This window comes from Sarcophilus harrisii, chromosome 1, assembly GCF_902635505.1.
Source record: "Sarcophilus harrisii chromosome 1, mSarHar1.11, whole genome shotgun sequence".
Classification (NCBI taxonomy): domain Eukaryota; kingdom Metazoa; phylum Chordata; class Mammalia; order Dasyuromorphia; family Dasyuridae; genus Sarcophilus; species Sarcophilus harrisii.
Genome location: NC_045426.1, coordinates 211,666,146 through 211,684,549, shown reverse-complemented (window position 1 = coordinate 211,684,549; position 18,404 = coordinate 211,666,146). Strand labels below are relative to the sequence as shown.

The 18,404-nt window shown below is 33.6% G+C and overlaps 1 protein-coding gene across 6 annotated transcripts in view; it reads left to right on the top strand.

The window, feature by feature from the left end:
- Positions 1 to 18,404, top strand: part of FOCAD (focadhesin) — a 352,199-nt gene that overhangs the window by 277,335 nt on the left and 56,460 nt on the right. For all 6 annotated transcript variants that reach the window (XM_031969053.1, XM_031969044.1, XM_031969047.1 and 3 more), the window contains 6 exons: positions 778 to 866; positions 3,098 to 3,142; positions 6,459 to 6,567; positions 7,830 to 7,946; positions 11,414 to 11,652; positions 17,436 to 17,525. In XM_031969053.1, coding sequence (XP_031824913.1) covers positions 778 to 866; positions 3,098 to 3,142; positions 6,459 to 6,567; positions 7,830 to 7,946; positions 11,414 to 11,652; positions 17,436 to 17,525 — 689 coding nt within the window. The remainder of the gene's footprint in view (positions 1 to 777; positions 867 to 3,097; positions 3,143 to 6,458; positions 6,568 to 7,829; positions 7,947 to 11,413; positions 11,653 to 17,435; positions 17,526 to 18,404) is intronic.

The window sequence follows — 18,404 nt, the reverse complement described above, 5'->3', positions numbered from 1 at the left end:
GAAAAAGAAAACAAAAAATTGAGGCTTTGCCCAACTCACCCAGCATTTGAAATTTTGCCTAAATTCAGTTGGGCATTATCTGGTCAAAATAAATATTACTTTTAAAAGAAACTAGCAAATCAGGAAAAAAAAATTTAGACTACAAAATGTTGCCAACATCATTTGTTGTTGATGTTCTGCTTTATCTCTTGTCATAAGTAAACTTAATGTATGAAAAATTAGTTACTGAGCAATATATAGAAAAAAAAATTATTGTATTACCCAACCTGATCATAACACATTTTCCGGATACATATTGCACTGGGATATAGAATTTGCAGAACATCCCTGGTATAATATCTGTTTTTATAACATATTAGTTCAAAATAGCAGTTAGAGAGAAGCTATTTGAATGCCTATGAAAATATCTATTTGTGTGGTCATGGGAGCTGTATGGGATGAAGAAGAAAGATTCAAGAAAGAAGGGACAATTAGGATGATAGTAGAAGTTTTTACTGAGACTCCCCAAAGTTAACTCCTAGGTAATACTTTGTTCTTTACACACAATGTTTCTAGACTGCACATGTTACATAAATGAATAAATGATTATATAGTGATATAATTGTATTTTCTTAACACACAATCTCTCAAAGTAAAATATCCTATCAAGAACAGTTAGATCCAATTATGAAGTTGCCCTCAAGGGAAGGGTTATATCTGTTACTCAAGTCTTTCTCACAGAAGTTTAAACTTGTTCCAAATGTAGTTTTCTTCATGATTTATCTTGTGATTTTTTAGGGAAGACAGGCAGAGCTGGACATGCAATTAAAGCACGGAAAAGATGCTCCTGAGGAGATACAGTACAAGAAATTTACAGCTTGGCTCTGGTAAGGGAATGACTTTCTTTTCCTCATAATTTGTAGTGGGAAGTGAAAACTTAGGGGAAAGGTAGCTACATAATGGGTTTTAGTATTGCAGGATGTCATTTCTTCATGAGTGTTATAGAGATAAATCTTGATGACCTGCTAGATGATTCTTATTAAAAACAAAAAAAGAACCACCTCCACTTCTGTACTACACACATAAAATTTTAAGTGAAGGTTCATTCTTTTTTAAAATATTTTTCTAAAAAACCTTGGACATACATTTTTTAAATCACAGATTCTTTAATATATCCTTTAATATGCCTTTCTGTCTCCACCATTGCCTCCCAATCTACATTTCATCAAGGTTTTTTTTCTCCTTTGAAGTGAAATCTTGTCTTTTAGACACAAGTATACCAAATCAAGACTTTTATTTCTTTGGCAAATCTGGAAGAACTCTACTGAGTGAATTGGGACTTTTCTGTTTCTGGGCTGTATCAGCACTGGAATATAAAAGACAATTGAAATTGCTATCCTACATTGGGCAAAAGAGCTGATCAAAGTCATTTAGAAAAAAAAAAAAGTTCTCTTAAATCTTAGCAACTTTATTTATAACCAGTGTTTACTTTTAGTTAAGGGTGCACATAGAAATTAGTTGTGATTTTCACATTTACTAAAAATTTATAGATAAAAAAAATAGAATGTTCAGGTATAGTTTTGGTTTTGAAGTGTGGTGCTAAGATAGAATATCTCTGTTTGTAGTAATGCATTTATTTCATATTTCCTCATTAATATTAAATGTATTGCTAATTTTGCCAAGTTTTCCCATAACAGTTGACATTGATACAATGCTTTAAATTTTCCAGAGTGTTTTATATATTTTTCATTTGTACATAAAAATCCATTGAGGTAGGTACCACAGTATTCTTGTTCCTGTTTTACTGATGAAGAAATTGATGCTGAGTCTAAATGACTTGCTTATGATAATACAGCTAGTTAGTATTGGAGACAGCATTTAAGCACATGTCTTCTTTCCAAGAAGCCTAATACTCTGTCCACTCCATGACTGTTTTTAGAATATGAAATGTAAGAAATAAGGAAGAGTAAATAAAATGCTTATTATTTTTAGCAGAACTTCTCAAAAACCTCTTTAGTTTCTAAAATTCTTTGAGAAAGAATGATGACATAATGGGGGGGGGGGGAGAGAAACCTTATGTACCATTCAAAATATCCCCACACTCTATCCCCTTACCTCCTTGAGGTAGCTTAAATGTATCTTTCTAATAGTATGGAGAAGGCAGTAAATTATGCATCACTTAATTTTAAAATATAAAAGCTTTTACTCTGCATTTATTTTTAGTTCAAGGCAAAGGCATTTATTAATCACTTCTTATGTTACTAGGAACCAGGGATGCAGATATGAAAAATGATAACATCCTATTCTTTCAAGAGAGTATCTTGTAGCCAAGCCTTTAAATTAGAAATAAAATTCATATTGAATGAAATGACTTTTTTTTTAATCCTGATCTTTATTTTTATCATACAGTATTGTCATATAACTTGAAATTCTACCTCTCAGAAATTTGGCCTAAGATATGGGTATCATTTTTGTTAGATTAGTAATTACATTTTAATATAATAATGTGACTATTCTTTCATATTGCTGTCTTGGGGACATTTGACAATATAAGAATATTCCATTCTGATCTTGTTTCAAATGAGAAGCTGTACAAATGCAGATCTGTAGTGTACTAAAAAGTGATTACTCAAATGTTTTAAAAGATGTGAGCACTTCAGTAGTCCTTTTTCCAGTAATTCAGATGATTATAGCACATGATAACTAAGCCAGTTATTTTCTGAAGTATAATAAATGCTACATCAATTTTCATATTATCTATTTTATTTTTGGATACAAGATTTTATTATATTTATTATTTTGGAAAGCTCTCTGTAAATGCAGGATAATCCTGTTTAAACAAACTGTTTTGGACTTTTATTTCCCACCACACATTAGAAAAGTCAGGATGGAGCTTTTTGAAGATAACTCTTAGTATAATTAAGTCAAAGACAGATATTGAAAATGAAACCCTTCTTAATTGGCATATCACCATAACCATTTCATTGTATACTAAATACATTAGTAGTTTTAAGGAACAAAGAAAAGACCAGATATTTCTTATTGGTTGAAGAGCAAGAGAAGAAATAGATTTTTAACAGTAGTATGAGGTATAATAACTGTTTTCTTTTTATTTCAGGGTGAGAGACATGCTGACTGACCAGATCATCAAGTCAGCTTCAAAGTAAGACTTATTTATCAGTTAGAGATTGTAAAAGGATTGTCTTATGTTTAATACTCTCTTTTGTCCTTGTTTCTTATTTATATTGTTCATTTGTCTGCATCTAATGTCTCTTGCAGTAGCCAATTTTAAAACTTTTGTCAATATATTTATTTTTTTTTTAATTTCAATCAAATGAATTCTTCCCATGCACCTGTGACATATAGATAATGAAAATTGGGATTTTGTGATAAGAGTATATCAGACAATTAAAGAAACCTTGAATGTTTAACACAGTACTTCTCAAATCTTTTTGGTCATAGGATCCTTTTACCTTCTTAAAAATTAAGAGCTTTTGTTTTTATTGGTTGTGTGTGTGTGTGTGTGTATAATTATTTATCACATTAGAGATAAAGATGGTGGTGGTGGTGGTGGTGATTTGACTTGGTAGATATCATTGAAAAGGTCTAAAGAACTCCATGGGTCCCCAGACCATGCTTTGAGAACTATTGATTTAACAATTTTAAATGATCAGTAGGAGAATAAAAAAGTGGGCTTAGTTTATACAATACATGTCTACACTTTTGTCTATACATGGGCCCACAAATCAGTGCAAAAATGCCTTCATGTAGGAATGGAGTAAGAGCAAAACAATCTAGGAATTTAATTAAATGGGCACATCTAGAATGAACTTGTGTCCTGCTTTCTAGAGCCCCCACACGAGAGTGATTAAAATACACCTTCCTAGTGAAGAAGTGATGAGGCAGGACTCTTGAGGATGGTGAGAAAAAGCCCTTTATTTCAAGGGCTTTCCCCTTTTTATAATGTAACAAAAACAACACTAAACATGTGGGACCACATAAACAACTTGCTATTGTATGTAGTTTGCCACCTGGTATCACTCTGCTTCAGTCTCCACGCAGGCTGTCACTGCCCCCTGACTTCTCAGGAGGGATGAGAGCCCTTAGGGGAGATGGGGAGCTGAACCAGACTTTGTTAGGAGGTTCCCTCTGTGCTGAGGGGTCTTATACCTTACCCATAGTTCCCCCACTGACTGTGACCCTCTACAGGAACTGACTTCATGCCTGCCCTTAGCACCATCCCAGATCTGTGCTGTATACTTCCTTACCTGTATCCATTTGCAAATAAGGATTTGCAGAGTATGAGGAAACTTATAGCCCCTTATAAAGGAGAGAAGATGGAAAAAATATTTATCTGCTAATATAGGTCTAGGTCAAGGGAATCAAATGTATTTCTTATTGATTAGGTATAATTGAAGAACATTGACATGTTGACTGAGTATTAATGTTACAAATTACTAATTAATGTCATCTATTTTTCACATAGTCATAGACTTTTTCATTTGAGGTTTAAAACCACAGAATATCTTTCTATCACAAAATAATTTTCAATGTGCTGTGACTCTTCCCTAACTTATTATACATTGTCTTCTACAAGAAGATAATACTTTTTACATTAGATGCAGAAAATCGTTGGCTTTAAAGCTATTTTGTGGTAGTTATTTACTGCATGTTTATTTTGTATATGAGAAGCAAAACTCCAAAAATTGTTTATCCTTTAACAATTTATCAAACTTTCCTTCGTAACAACATTGGCAATATGATCCTAAGGCCAAAGGAATAGTCTCAGTTTGAGGGAAAGGGTGCAATAAAAGTTAAAAAACTTTTTTGAATTCTTCATTTTAATTGTTTCTTATGAAAAAATAATACTTTTATTTCATCAGTGTAACACGTTTTTATTCAGCTTTTCCCTTGACTACTATAAAAGGACAATGCACTTGCAAGAATAACATAATAATTATATTTTTCTTCAAATACAGAAATGGTGCTTTTGATTCATTTCGTTGCTTGATTTGTCATGTTGTCAGTTTTTTATTATTCCATTCTTGGTTGATAATCTGATCCCTATTGTTAGCAGAGTATGCATTGGAGAAGTGCATGTTGCAAGGATCCTCAGCAGATTTACTTTTAGTGAAGCTAACTGGACCAAAGGGGAATCATTTTGACATTTTTGCCCTCATTGGCAACATGTTTTTGCCTGTTAAATATTGCTGTGGAACATTAGGTTTAAAAGATCCAGCTTTTAACCTCTCTGCTATATTTCCTGTACTGTGGTTTTGCTTCATCATCAAAAGAAAAGTTGGAAACTTACTTGAAAAATCTCCCCTTTACTCCTTTGGTATGGCCAGTCATCACAGAATTAGGCCAGAGCCCTGTAGAATCACATTTTAATTTTTAAAGTATTTATGACTGAGCTATGTGTATCACTGACCATATTGGAATGGTTCTGGCAAATTGCTGACTTCTTAAAGTATTTCTTGTCTGAAGAAGACTGGCTTTGTTGCAGGGCTGCATAGCAGTATAGGGTGGCACAATTGGGCCTTCTGTCTGTAGGTTAGGCCTAATCATTTCATTCTAGAGCGCAAGCTAAAGAGTAATTATAAAACTGGTTATGTCCCCCAGTTATTAACTGATTTTAACTCTTAGAGGAACCTCAAACTAGACTATTAATTTCTTGATTTAGGGAAAATCCTGTGTGAATGTTTTCTAGGTCATATAAGACCTATCCTGAAAACAATTATTTCAAGGCCAAGAATATCTCAGAAGTATTAGAGATCATTCATTGTATGCATTTCTTCTCTGTGATAATTATGGACTTCTAAGAAAAGGTCTTTTGGATATTTTACAAAAGACCATTTTTCTATGACATTAAGTTCACAGATCAAGTCTAAGACTTCATGGCTAATTTTTAAAAATTACCATTTGAATGACATGAGACACAGCCTTGATTTATACATCTTATCTAAAGTTCCCAATTTGTGAGCTATGTTGACAGTAAAGAAGAGGACCATAATTACTGGGAAAAAATCTCAAGTTGCAAGTGAGGTTTAGTGCCTGAAGTGGCCCAATAGTTCAACACTCCAGTGCACCAATAAAAGGTAGAGGTTATCTTGTTAGTCAGATTAAAAGAATCAATACAAAACAAATAAGTGTTAGCTAGAAACTGAGCACTTTTAGATCTTTGTTTGAATTTTTCTCAGTGGAAAAAAAATCACAAAAAGCATATAGAATTGTGTTGAAAAGCATAGAAAAAAAATCATAATCTTCATGCATGATAGAGAAAAGGGCAAAGGAAGAAAAGAGAAGGAAAATAAAAAATAGACACTAAGAAGAAAATAATTGTATTCACTGTGATATGAGTCCTTTTATATTTAAAATGACTTCCTTGATTTCTTCACCCTCTTCTTATGACCTCAGGAGCACCTTCTCTGACTCTTAATGTCTTAGAATCATCATTATTATCTTCTTGTCATCAACAGGGAAAGCCCAGTGGTTAAAGGGAATGCACTCCTGGCATTAACCAGTCTTGCTGCTGTTGTATCTAAACATGAAAACAGTCTATCCTCAGAAACTGATGGGGCACCAGAGGTGAGTTAAAGGGACACTGAAAATATTTTCTTTTTTCTGACTGTATTTTCAAAGTTAAATATTCAATATTTATAATATATTTAAATACAGTAAATTTAAATATTCAGTATTTATAGTAAATACTCAGTAAACAGTGGCTGCTATGTTCGAAGTATGGTCCTGAGGGCTAGAGATAAAAATAGGAAAAGGGGAGCTAGTCCCTGTCCTCAAGGAGCTTGCTGTCTAATGGGAGAAGATAATACATAAATAGAAACTGAAAAGTAGGGAGAGAGGAAAAGGCTGTCATGCTCAGAGTGGAGAAGTTGGAAAACTCTAAAATGAGCTCAACCAGGTGGAAAATGAGGAGCAGTCTTTGTGAATCTGACTTTGGCTTTGCTAATGAACTCTGAAATTTCATGACTTAAATTCTGTAACCTCATTATCTAAGCCCTGTCTCTGGCATTTGCAAATTTCTTTTCTGTTTTTATCAAGTCAAGATGTAGCTGAAATAAGAATTCCTTTTATATAATCTAGAAAAATTGAAAAACTCATGTGATGGAAGAATCCTTAATCCCACTATTAGCTGAGATAACTCATTTCATTTTTTGAGTAGTTTTCTTTTATATCAAGATTAAATTTTACAAATTTCTTCTCCTCCTTCTCCTCTTGGTTGTTATTTCTCTCTCACTTTTGAGAATATTGTTTTTTCATTGTTTTCACCCTGTGAATGAGCTTCTCCTAGTAGAATATGATCTCCTCAAGGTCAGGAGCCATTTTGTTTTTGATTTGTATCATCAGCACCTACCACAGCACCTTTCAAAAAGGAGGTTCTTAATAACTTTAATATTTCTTGAATTGAATCCACACATCTCTTCATCACATTTTTTGGAACTCAGAGGTTACTCCATATAAAACTGACTCATAGTCTCTCTGCCCCAGAAAACATAGATATTCTGTTTTGTGAAAAGCAAACCATCTTCCCATTGGGAACTGGTGAGGGCACATAGAAACCAATGATTCATTTCATTTTCTTCTTCTTAACCTTAGACTTTCACCATGGGTTTAATCTTTATGTGTTAAACTTAAAATTCTGCTGGGTCTGTAACCTGCTTCTAGAATTTATAAAAGTTAATAATTATAAGAGTGTAATATAATTAAAATATAAAATATAATAAATAAAATAATGAAAATTATAATTATAAAAGTTTAATAATTGTGTCTGTTTTTCTTTCCCATTTTTATTTTGATTTCTCTTTTTTTTCTCTTTCTTGTTTTGTCTCTAGATAGAACCTGACTTTCTTCCCATGAAGCAGTGGATTTCTATGGTGCTCAATACCCTCCTGGTAATTGTGGATAGCCATTACCAACCCAAGGGACAAGTCTTTTCCTGGTTCTATCATGTAGGTATTAAAGCAAGATTGAAGTGGGATCTTGAGATTGTTACTTAGTATCTTTGTTACTTTGTTACTTTTTACTTGTTACTTATTATCAAGAGTCAAAAAATGAAACATTCTCCATATTACTTTCTCTGCTTTTTCTTTTGCTGAAACCTAAGCATTTATGCAAGCTGGTACTGTGTTGCTTTCTGTATAAGATCATTTTAGTCTCAGCTCATCCCCATTTGTTTATTAGAGAATTATCTTAGTCATGGGACAGACAGCTGAGCAAAGAGGATTACAGCTGGTTGAGATAAAAATAAAGAACAGATTCTGAATTGTTGCTAAGATCATGAATTTAACCTGAAATCCTGTTAACTTCTGTGTTCTTTTTATAATTTTTCATATTTCTATTCCTCCTAAATTCAGTTGAGCCAAATATGTACTCGAGTGGAGAGTGGGGTCTGGAGTGAGACTTTAAAATTTAAAGGGGCAATTAAATTATTTGTTAGTGGTTGATAACGTTGGTAGGCTAGTTTTATTCAGAAGGGACATTCCTTTCTAATAACTTGTTTTCTATTACAAATGTTTTCATTAGTGTTTTAATTAATAGAAGCTTATGTGGATTTCTTTGATGTAGCTATCAGATTCACATTCTTGTAAGGACAGAATATTGTACAAAGTTTTTAATTTATACAAGTTCTGAAAGCTCATAGGCTTCTTGAAAACAAATAAAATGTATTCTTATTAACCAATCCCACCATCCTTTATAAATTTAAAACTATGTTTTTGCTTTCTTTCTCATTCTTCTACCCCGTCATTATTTTAAAAGTCACTCTTTTTTATCTCTCCTGTCTTGGAGCAAGGCATTTTGAGTAATGCACTCTTTATAGTAACTGTATTAGGTGAGAAACTTGTCTTTCCAAATCTTCACTCTCTCATCTATCTATTCACCCTTCTCCTTTCAAATATGCCCAGATTTTCCCTAGCCTTAAAGAAACTTGTCTTAACCCTACCAACCCCTGCATTCTTTTTAATAATTCCTAGTTTGTGCTGTATTATATATTTGTTTTCATTTTCCAATAGGAAAAAACTAAAACAGTTTACCAGTTAAACTTTGCCTTCTTCCCCCTTCCCCCAAGGCTTTTTCTCCATCTTTTTTTTTTTTTTTTTTAAATTATATTTAGCATTGTTTACCTCTCTTTCCAACTAGATATTCTCTCCCTTTTGGTTTTCCACAATGCTTTTCTCTTTGCTATCTTTCTACCTGTCATTCATAGCTTAACCCCTAGCACTATATATTCTATAGGACTCCAGTCTATCTCCTTTCTTTCTGTCTCTCTGTCTTATATCAGTGTCTTTGGGTTTGCTTATCCACTCCAAGCAGATGGCTCCCAGACCTACTTATTTAGCCTTAGTTTTTTTCAAGTCCTGTCCCATGTCAGCAAGTTCATGCTGGTATTTCCTCATCTCAAACTCATTACATACAAAACAGAGATCATTATCTTTCTTCCTCACACCTATCTCTCTTTTTAATTTCCCTGTTTCTGTTAACTGCATCATTCACACAATTAACTTAACATATAGATTCACAATCTCTTGAGTCATCCTGAATTCCTCACCATCCCTTACCTCTCCCCATGTCTAATCACTTGTCAAGTTTTTTCTATTATACCTATTCTATTCTTAACTGTTTCTTTCTCTCTACTACATAGCCACTACCCTAATCCTTTATACATCTTCCAAATTATCATTCTTAGAGGTTGAATCTCTTTAAAAATCACAAACAAAACCTTCCAGTATTTCCCTCTTACCTCTGAAAAAAAAGCACAAGCTACTCAGCTTTCCATTTAAAATCTTTCACAATCTGATTTCCAACCTATCTTTCTAAATTTAGTAGAAAATTATTGGCCAAACTGACTTACATACAGTTCTTTACTCATAGCCTTCTATGAATAAACCTTTGTGCTTTTGTACTATCAGACATCTGTCCATGGTAGCATTCCCTCTTCCCCTTTCTTTGCCATTTAGAATTCTTACCTTTCTTTAAAGTTCAGCTCCTACCTGAGGCTCCTTTTACTTTCTTTCATAGTCTTCCTTACCCTTTCTGAGATCCCAATTCATTACCTTTTATTTACTTTGGGTACTGTTTATATTTACTTAGTTATACTTGTTGTTTTTCCCCAACAGCATGTCAGTTGCTTGAAATCAAAGAGCATTTGTTTTCTGTCTTTATATTCCTACGGGCTAGCCTAGTGATTGGTACATGTCAGGTGCTTAATTAATACTTATTGATGGAGTTTCATTCCTTACAGTGATAGAGTTTCATCTGTTATAGAACTGCAAGCTTATAAGCTGCATAGCATTGGATAGAAAATATTATTATTCTCTACTTGCAAGTAGCTACATTGACTTTAAGCTGAAAACATAGAGTATAAAAATCATAGAACATGGCAAATGAGCCTATTTTTTCTTCCCCTTGAAATATATTTACAAATTATGTAATTTCATAAGTCCTATTATGTTATTATATTCCTTGTAGTTGTTCTCATGTTGCTGTTCCATCACTTTATTTACATTATTTTAATTTTTCTCTCCATAATTACATATAGCATGTAGTGTACAAAGCTATAAGTTCCATTTGGAATAGTTAGTTGTTTCTTTGTAACTAGAGGCTTTTAGGATTTTTATTTCTTTTTCATTAAAAGGAATTAAGTTTTTATAGGAAATAAGCCACCTACTTTCTGGGAATCACTCCCACCTAAATTTTGGGAGATGTGCCAGTAGTTCTTCACACTAAACATCAACCCTGCCTGCTATCACTATGTTCTTTTCTTTAATGTTTTTGTTTTTTATTGATCTGAGTAAATGCCTGACTTGCTAGAATCCCATTTATTGTATGTTTTAGTAGTCTTCTCCAAGTATAGGTTGCTCGGCTGCAATTTCTCTTTAGTTTTTCCACAAAGACACTTTTAAAATTATAAAATGTAATCCAAGCTATCCTCATATTGGATAACAAGTGAATTCGTACTTTTTTAAGGACAGGAAATTTTCTTTTTCTTTTTTGCCTTTCAAGTTGATTACATATTAGAAAGTGGATGCTCATTTAATTGGGGAACAAAACTAACCCCAAATCTCCTCTCAAATAAGTATTAAATAATATATGTTTTAATTTTTTGTCGTTGTAATTAAGGACATAAACAATTCCACAGAAATATGTTGACACTGTAGAAGTCATGTTAAAGGTTTGTCATGTTGTTTACTCTTTTCCATGAGGAAAGTGTTTTTTCTACCTAAAGACTTCAAGATAACTAACTTCTTTTTCCTTCCTTCTTCCCTCCCTGTCTCACTCTCTCCTTCCTTCCTTCCTTCCTTCCTTCCTTCCTTCCTTCCTTCCTTCCTCCCTTTCTCCCTCCCTCCCCTTCTTCCTTCCCTTCCTCCCTCCCTCCCTTCCTTCCTTCCTTCCTTCCTTCCTTCATTTTTCACCCTAGAAATCCTACTCTGGTGAAAACACAGCAAGTGCCATTGCTCGTTCCTGTGCTGCTATGGCCTTGTCCCTCCTCGTGCCAGTTTTTATTCTGTCTTGTAAAGAGAAGGTGGAAGAAGTCTTGAGCATACTGACTGCTAGGTTACCTGGGAAACCAAGTGCAGATGAATCTCAAGCTGTTCAAATCCACATGGGCCTTGCTTTGGGAATGTTTATCTCCCGTTTGTGTGAGGAGAAAGTCAGGTATGGTTGATTCAAATGCTGCGCTTCCCCCTCTGTGATGTAGTATTTGTATATATTTTGTTGATTGGGGTGGAGGAGGGAGAACCCGTAGTTGGTCTGGCTTTGTGATTCCATCAGAGTAGAGAACATCTGTATTTGGAAACTTCCTTTACTAGTGTCAATCAGCAGTTTACCTAATGCATTGGTTGCATTAGTCTCACAACTAGTATGTGTCAGAAAAATGACCTTGGCAACTTGTTTTCTGGACCCTAAGGTCAATTTTTGGTTAATCTCATGCTGCTTTTTACTCATCCATTCACATAGACATGTTTATGCTGTATGTAATAAAATTAAGTGTTTATCTGTTATTTTGTTTTTCTCAGAGTTTCTAACCTTTTAGCAAATAGGAAGGTAACACCTTTTGTCTCCCAATATTTTGGTTTTACTGTCTGGTGTTAAGATATCCTGAAATATGCAGATATCAAAATAACATTTTAAAATCATTTTATGTTTAGACTTAAACATGGTGGATATCAGTTTAATGACCACAATAGTCTCCAATTTAAGAAAGCTTGTCAGTAAAATTCTCATAGCCTTTGCACAGCAGCTCTGGTGGTATTCTGAATTATCACCCAAAATTCAGAACAAGGGGTACAGTTACTTATTGAGATCACATAGCATAAAGCACTTAGTTCAGTTGTACCTCACTTGCAACAGTTTTTTGTATTACAGTGAGCCACAAAATATTTACATAATAATTTTTTTTAAATCATTGTTTCCATTTACATTATTTTTTAGGTAAAGAGTTTCTGTGCCTTATTTAGCTTGATTGCTGTCTTTTGAATAGAAAGTTCAGCTTTAAATAGAGAGAGTTATTCAAGTCTCAGGTGGAAAATTCCACTAAATGAGAAAATTTTCCTAGGAATACAGTTTCTGATTTCACATTACTATAACCAGATTTTCACTTTTTAGGCAAACACTAGTGCATATACATCAAGACCAGTGGTTCTCAAACTTTTTGATCTCAGGATTCTTTTATTGCCTAAAAATTATTCACCCCAAATGTCTTTTCATTTATGTGAGTTAACCTTTATCAATATTTACAATTCTAAAAATTAGAACTGACAAATTTTTAAACATTTTATTCCTTTAAAGCAACAATAAATTTATAAAATTTTAATTTTTTTCATAAAAAAATGACTATTTTCCAAAAAACCCAAATTATGAGTGGTATTATTTACATAGTTTTGCAAAAAAAAATTTTTGATGTCTAGCTTAATAAAAGACAATCAGATTCTCATATAATTTTATATTGAATCTGTTGTGATATCTTGTTTTGTTGGAATATACGAAGAAAATTCAGCCTCACACAGATATATAGTTGGAAAGAGATAAATATTTCTTCTAATAAATAGATAGGTAGTATTTGAGGTAGTATTATATTCAGGTATTATTATAATTATAATAATTTTATTATTAGTTTGACTTCATGAAAAGGTTTTGACTATCCAGAATAAGTTTCAGGGACCACCAGGTTCTATATATATCTTGAAACCTACTAATTTAGGTTACTCAGAGCCTGGTCGTATAAATATATGAAAATTTTGATAATTGAGAGAGAAAATTTAGGACATTTTTCCTTTAACAAGATTGAGATTAAGGACATCTAATTGAACACAAGATTGGTTTATTGTATAAACTTTCAGGCTTCATTTTCCTATGTATTTGAACTAAATATAGATGTTGTTAACTTGGATTTTCCTTTGAAAATAAATAATTAACTTTTTTGTCTTCAATTTATATATATTTTAACAGAAATATTAAAGAACAAACAGGAGTGATTTATTTTAGGGGAAGCATTTCAAATTTTTAAATAATAAATTTGAACTTTTAGGAAAGCTGATTTAGAAAAAAAAAAAAAGAAAAAAGCAGAATTGAAAGGTTAAGGCCACCTTTCTAATTGTGGTTGAACTATTGGTTGAAAACTTGGTTTAATTCATTAGGAATTATTTTTTAATTTTACACAAACACTAGGTTAAGTTTTAGAGTATGTGAAGTGTGGCTCAGCTACACACAACAACTGGAATAAAATGTGTTACTTCTTTAACATGGTTGAGTTCTCCGTAAGGAGTCCACATACACTTAATAATTGAGTGATAAAGTTGTCTTTATATGTGAATTGGGGGATTTTGATATTCACTGTTTATGACAGAAAGCATTTTTTAAGGCTTAAAAGTTTCAAAGAACCAGTGGAACATAAATAATATTGGGAATGGGCTCAGAAAGGACCAGGCTTTAAATCCTTCTCTGATTCTTGTTAACTAACTGTGATCAACCTTTATGTGTAAGAGGCAACTCCAGGGCTTATCTTCAGCATTAGGCAGATTGTGACCTGTGTTGCTGGGAGGCCTTACCTTGTTATGACAGATCTTAAAAGTTCAAAGTGATTTTATTTTGCAATCATGAAATTAATAGCCAGAATCATCTTTTGTTTTTATGGTTTCTCTCTTCCTTCCTTCCTTCCTTCCTTCCCTCCCCCCCTCCCCTCCTTCTCCTTTTTTCTTTCTCCCTTGCTCCCTTTCTCTCTCCCTCTTTCTTCTTTCCTTCCACCCTCTTTGTTCCTTCCTCTTTTCCTTTCTTCCTTCTTTTATCCCTTCCTCTTTTCCTGTTCCCTCCCTCCCTTCTGTTCCCTTCTCCCCCTCCCTCCCTCATTCTTTCTTTTCCCTTTTTCCTTCCTTTTTTCCCTCCCTCCTTCCCTCCCCTCCCCTCCTTTCTCTCTCTCTCTCTCCCTCTTCCCTCTCCATTTCTTTTTCTTTCTTTTCAAACTGGACTTCTAATCTCTCTGATGTAGAGAACTCTTGGTAAGAAATTTTCTTTCCTCTGAAGATCAGGATCTTGTCTTCTAATTATGCTTCTTAGATGGCACTGACACACTGCTGAAAAGTTGCATGACTTCTCCAAGGTCATGTGGCTATAGTGTTCCAGGCAGAACTTCAGTTGAGGTTTCTTTGGGTTCCTGTGAGTCCACTCTGCCATGCTGCCATACTGCCTATTAATCCTATCAACCGCTTGTGATCATATTTGGGATTTTCTTGGCAGAGAGGATGGAGTGATTTGCTGTTTCCTTCTCCAGCTCCTTTTGATGAGGATGAGGATACTGAGGCAAGCAGAGTTAGGGACTTCCCCAGGGTCCCACAGCTTACTAGGAAGTGGCTGAAGCCGGCTTTGAACTCAGGAAAGGGGAATCTTCCTGATCCTGGCCCAGCAGTCTATTCACTGTGCCATCTAGCTGCTCCTTTGTTGTTTTAAAAACAACATATCTTAAAAGTATATCTCCTCTCTGGACAGCCAGTGTTGCTCTGGTGACTTCTACTTTAAGATGAGATGTTTAGTGACTTATTATTAAAGAGGATTGCGTTCTTAATTGTTTTATGGATATAACCCTGCTCAGAACTAATGGCATTAGACTAGACTCTGGTTTATATAGTACCATCTTCTTCTTTATAAACTTGTTTCACTTTATATTTCCAGGATATCTTGGAATTACCCAGGAGTAGTCTTGCAGAGGCATAATAGAAATAGCCAGCATTTTTTAATGTTTTAATATTTGCAAGACATCCTACGAGTATCATTTCATTTTATTCTTATCACAACTGAGGAGGGGTGGGTAGGAGTATCAATGCTATAATCATCCCTATTTTATAGAGGAGAAAAACTGAGACAGATTACATATTGCATAGTCACAAAATTGGTAAATGTCTAAGGCAGTATTTGAACTGAGATCTTCTGTGCCCCAGGTCCAGTGATCTATCCTGCATCATCTTTGACTTCTCATTTTTAGTATACTAATGGATTCTGTACAGTATTAGATTCAGTGTTCTTGTGTTTCATTTGTTTAATACTTTCTTCCTTTTCATTGTGAGGTGTTTTTTTTTTGTATTAGTGCTAATATTCTAGCTGGAAATATGATTTTTAATTCCTCTTTTCAAATTTCTGAGACCAAAATATTCTAAAAAACCTATCTTTTCATTTTTTACATTCTTAGTTCATAAAAGATAATTTGGAGTATATATTTAGCTTTGTAGCAAAATAATCTTATTTTTCTAAAGGCAGAAAACTTTGAAGATTGTTGTCTATGCATAATTACTCAGTAATATCAAATGAGCTGTATGAAAGCCAGAGTTGCCTTTTGGGTGAATAGGTTAGTACACAATATTCCTCTCAGGGACAAAAGTCAATTTTATATGAAGATAATTATGTGAAAAGGGCAGTTTCAGCTGTGAATGCTGAGTTTTGTCTCTCTGAAAGAAGGTTCCTTAAAATGTAAGTACTATTCTGGAATTTACTTAGAAAAGTACCCAACTTGGATCCTGAAATGTTGCACCAAAACCTCCTGAGGCTATCAGTTGATTGCAAATAGACTTTGCTGGTTGGGCCCCTTGAGAATTCATTTAGGGGGAAAAAAACCCAAAAACTTCCAAAAACCCAACAACTTAAGATCTATTTAATTCTTAGTTAAGAGTAATGAAAAGTGAAGAAAAACAGTATGTCAGTCTTTTGCTGGAAAATGAAATACCTTGCCTCAAGCAAATTCACCTGTTTCTTAGTCTGTGAATAAATTATTAAGAATGCAGCCTGGTTGGCTATGTAAGTGATAAATTACACTGAGGTTTATAGCCAAACATAAGAGTAAAGCTGAAGGAACCCCTTGACAATATAGGTGTTGATGAAAAATCCAAATCCCTGCCTCAAAGAAGGCAGTAAAAAATTAATTTTTGTTTTTTAAGTTACAAGGAATGACTTAATGCTCACCAGTACTGCTCTTGGAATCACATTGTTTAAGTTTCAAGAAATTTAAAATCAGAGTTAAGTTATTTCAATTTTTTACTTTTCTCTATTTTTCCTTAGGCTTGACTCTCATATTAAAAATTGAAATTGGTTTTAGTAGGTTTTATAGGAAAGGAAAGTCATGGGGTGACCTTGGAGAATGGCAGTCTAAGAAGGCTAGCAGATTTCAAATAGCCTTTCATTTACAGGTTATTAATTGGCTCACAGGTTGACTTTTTCTTTGGTCTTTAGATTTCAATAATTTGAAACTGAATAAACATTCCCCCTTTCCTCAATTGGAGGAATTGAGCAAAAGCAAGAGCTTAAAGTTTTATTCAACTAAGTTAAAAAAAAAAAAATCTCAATCAGGAAGACTTTGATTTAAGGCCTGCCTCTGACACACCTTTACTGTGTGACCATGGAGAAGTTTCTCATGAATTGCTCCTAAAAATGAAAAAAATGACAGGCAGGCCCAGCTTGAAAGTAAGAAGAAGGAAAAAGAGAGAGAGAGAGAGAGAGAGAGAGAGAGAGAGAGAGAGAGACAGAGACAAAAGAAGGAAAGAAGCAATCATAAGAGCAAATGATGAAGTCATTCATTTCATAGTTGTAAAAATAAAATGATTTTGAAAAATTTAAGATTTATATTTTCATTAGCATTGGGTAACTTTTTGTTAGGAACTAAGTCTTAGAGAGTTGTCTCTGGCACAGATAAGTAACTTGCCTAATATCATATAGCTCACAAACCCTGTAAAAGTCATGTGGATTCACAACTCTTATATGTTTTTCCTTTACAAAAAAGGACTAGATTTTATTCTATAGGAAAAATTGTTTTTTATCTCCATTTTTAGCTCTTTCAAAGGAGTAATGATAGAAATTGTGGTAATTGAATGATTTTCAATGATTCATTCTCATTCCTTCTCTTTATCTCCCTTCCTCTCCCCTCGTCTCTCTTTTTTTTTTTTGCTACTACTTCTCAGTGATGTGTCGGGCCAACAGTTGAACCTTCTTCTGATGACATCATTGGATGCTCTGGAAAATTGCTGCTTTGATACCCGTCTTGAATACAAGTATGTTATATCTATTATCTCTCCATCACTAATTCAGTGCTAAGGATTTCTAAGTTTTACATGTTACAGTAAAACTTTTATAGGTGTCTGTCATTATTAGGAAATTATAAAGCATTCCTTTTTATCAATTTTCAGGCTATTATAAATAATATATGGAATTTACTTGTATAAAAGATTTGTATCTTGAGGGGGAGGAATACAGAAATTTGTTTTAACTAAAATTTTTCTATTCATTCTCCCAATTTGGGGAGGGAGAGGGGAAGCCTTTTCACTAGAAAGTACTTCATTTTTATACTTCACTATGACTTCTTGAAAACTGTTCCCTGGAAAATATGTGCACAGGATTTGATCTTTTCTAGGTCTGGGTTTTTGAATATGAGAATTTTGCAGAGTCCTTCTGTTTGTAAAAATACAAAACTTGTAGAAGGACCAAAATAGGTGCAAACACTAAATGATCACAGGTTTTCAGAGAAAAAAAAAAGGTGATTTTACACCATTCATAATTTTTAAAAATTCTAGTCAAGATGGGATGATAAAAAATGAAGTTAAATCAGTGGAATTCATTCCCTTTCAGAAGCTTTCAGGGCAGATAACAATGTCATGGACTGACATATTTAGATCAGAGAGAAGAAAGCAATGGACAAATAGATAAACTTAGTATCTCAGTTAGAAGCAAAGCCACTGAGTACATTGGATGGATAGTAGGTGTTGCTTAGATAGAGTTAAAATTGGAGAAACTGTCATTACTCTTCCAGTTTCATAGTAAAAGATTCAGAAGAATTGGAATTTTAAGGATAGTTTGATTAATGGTAGAAAGTTGAAGCTTCGTATTCTAAGCGGGTAAGATTACTCAAAGTATATTCCTGGGCATGAAAAATG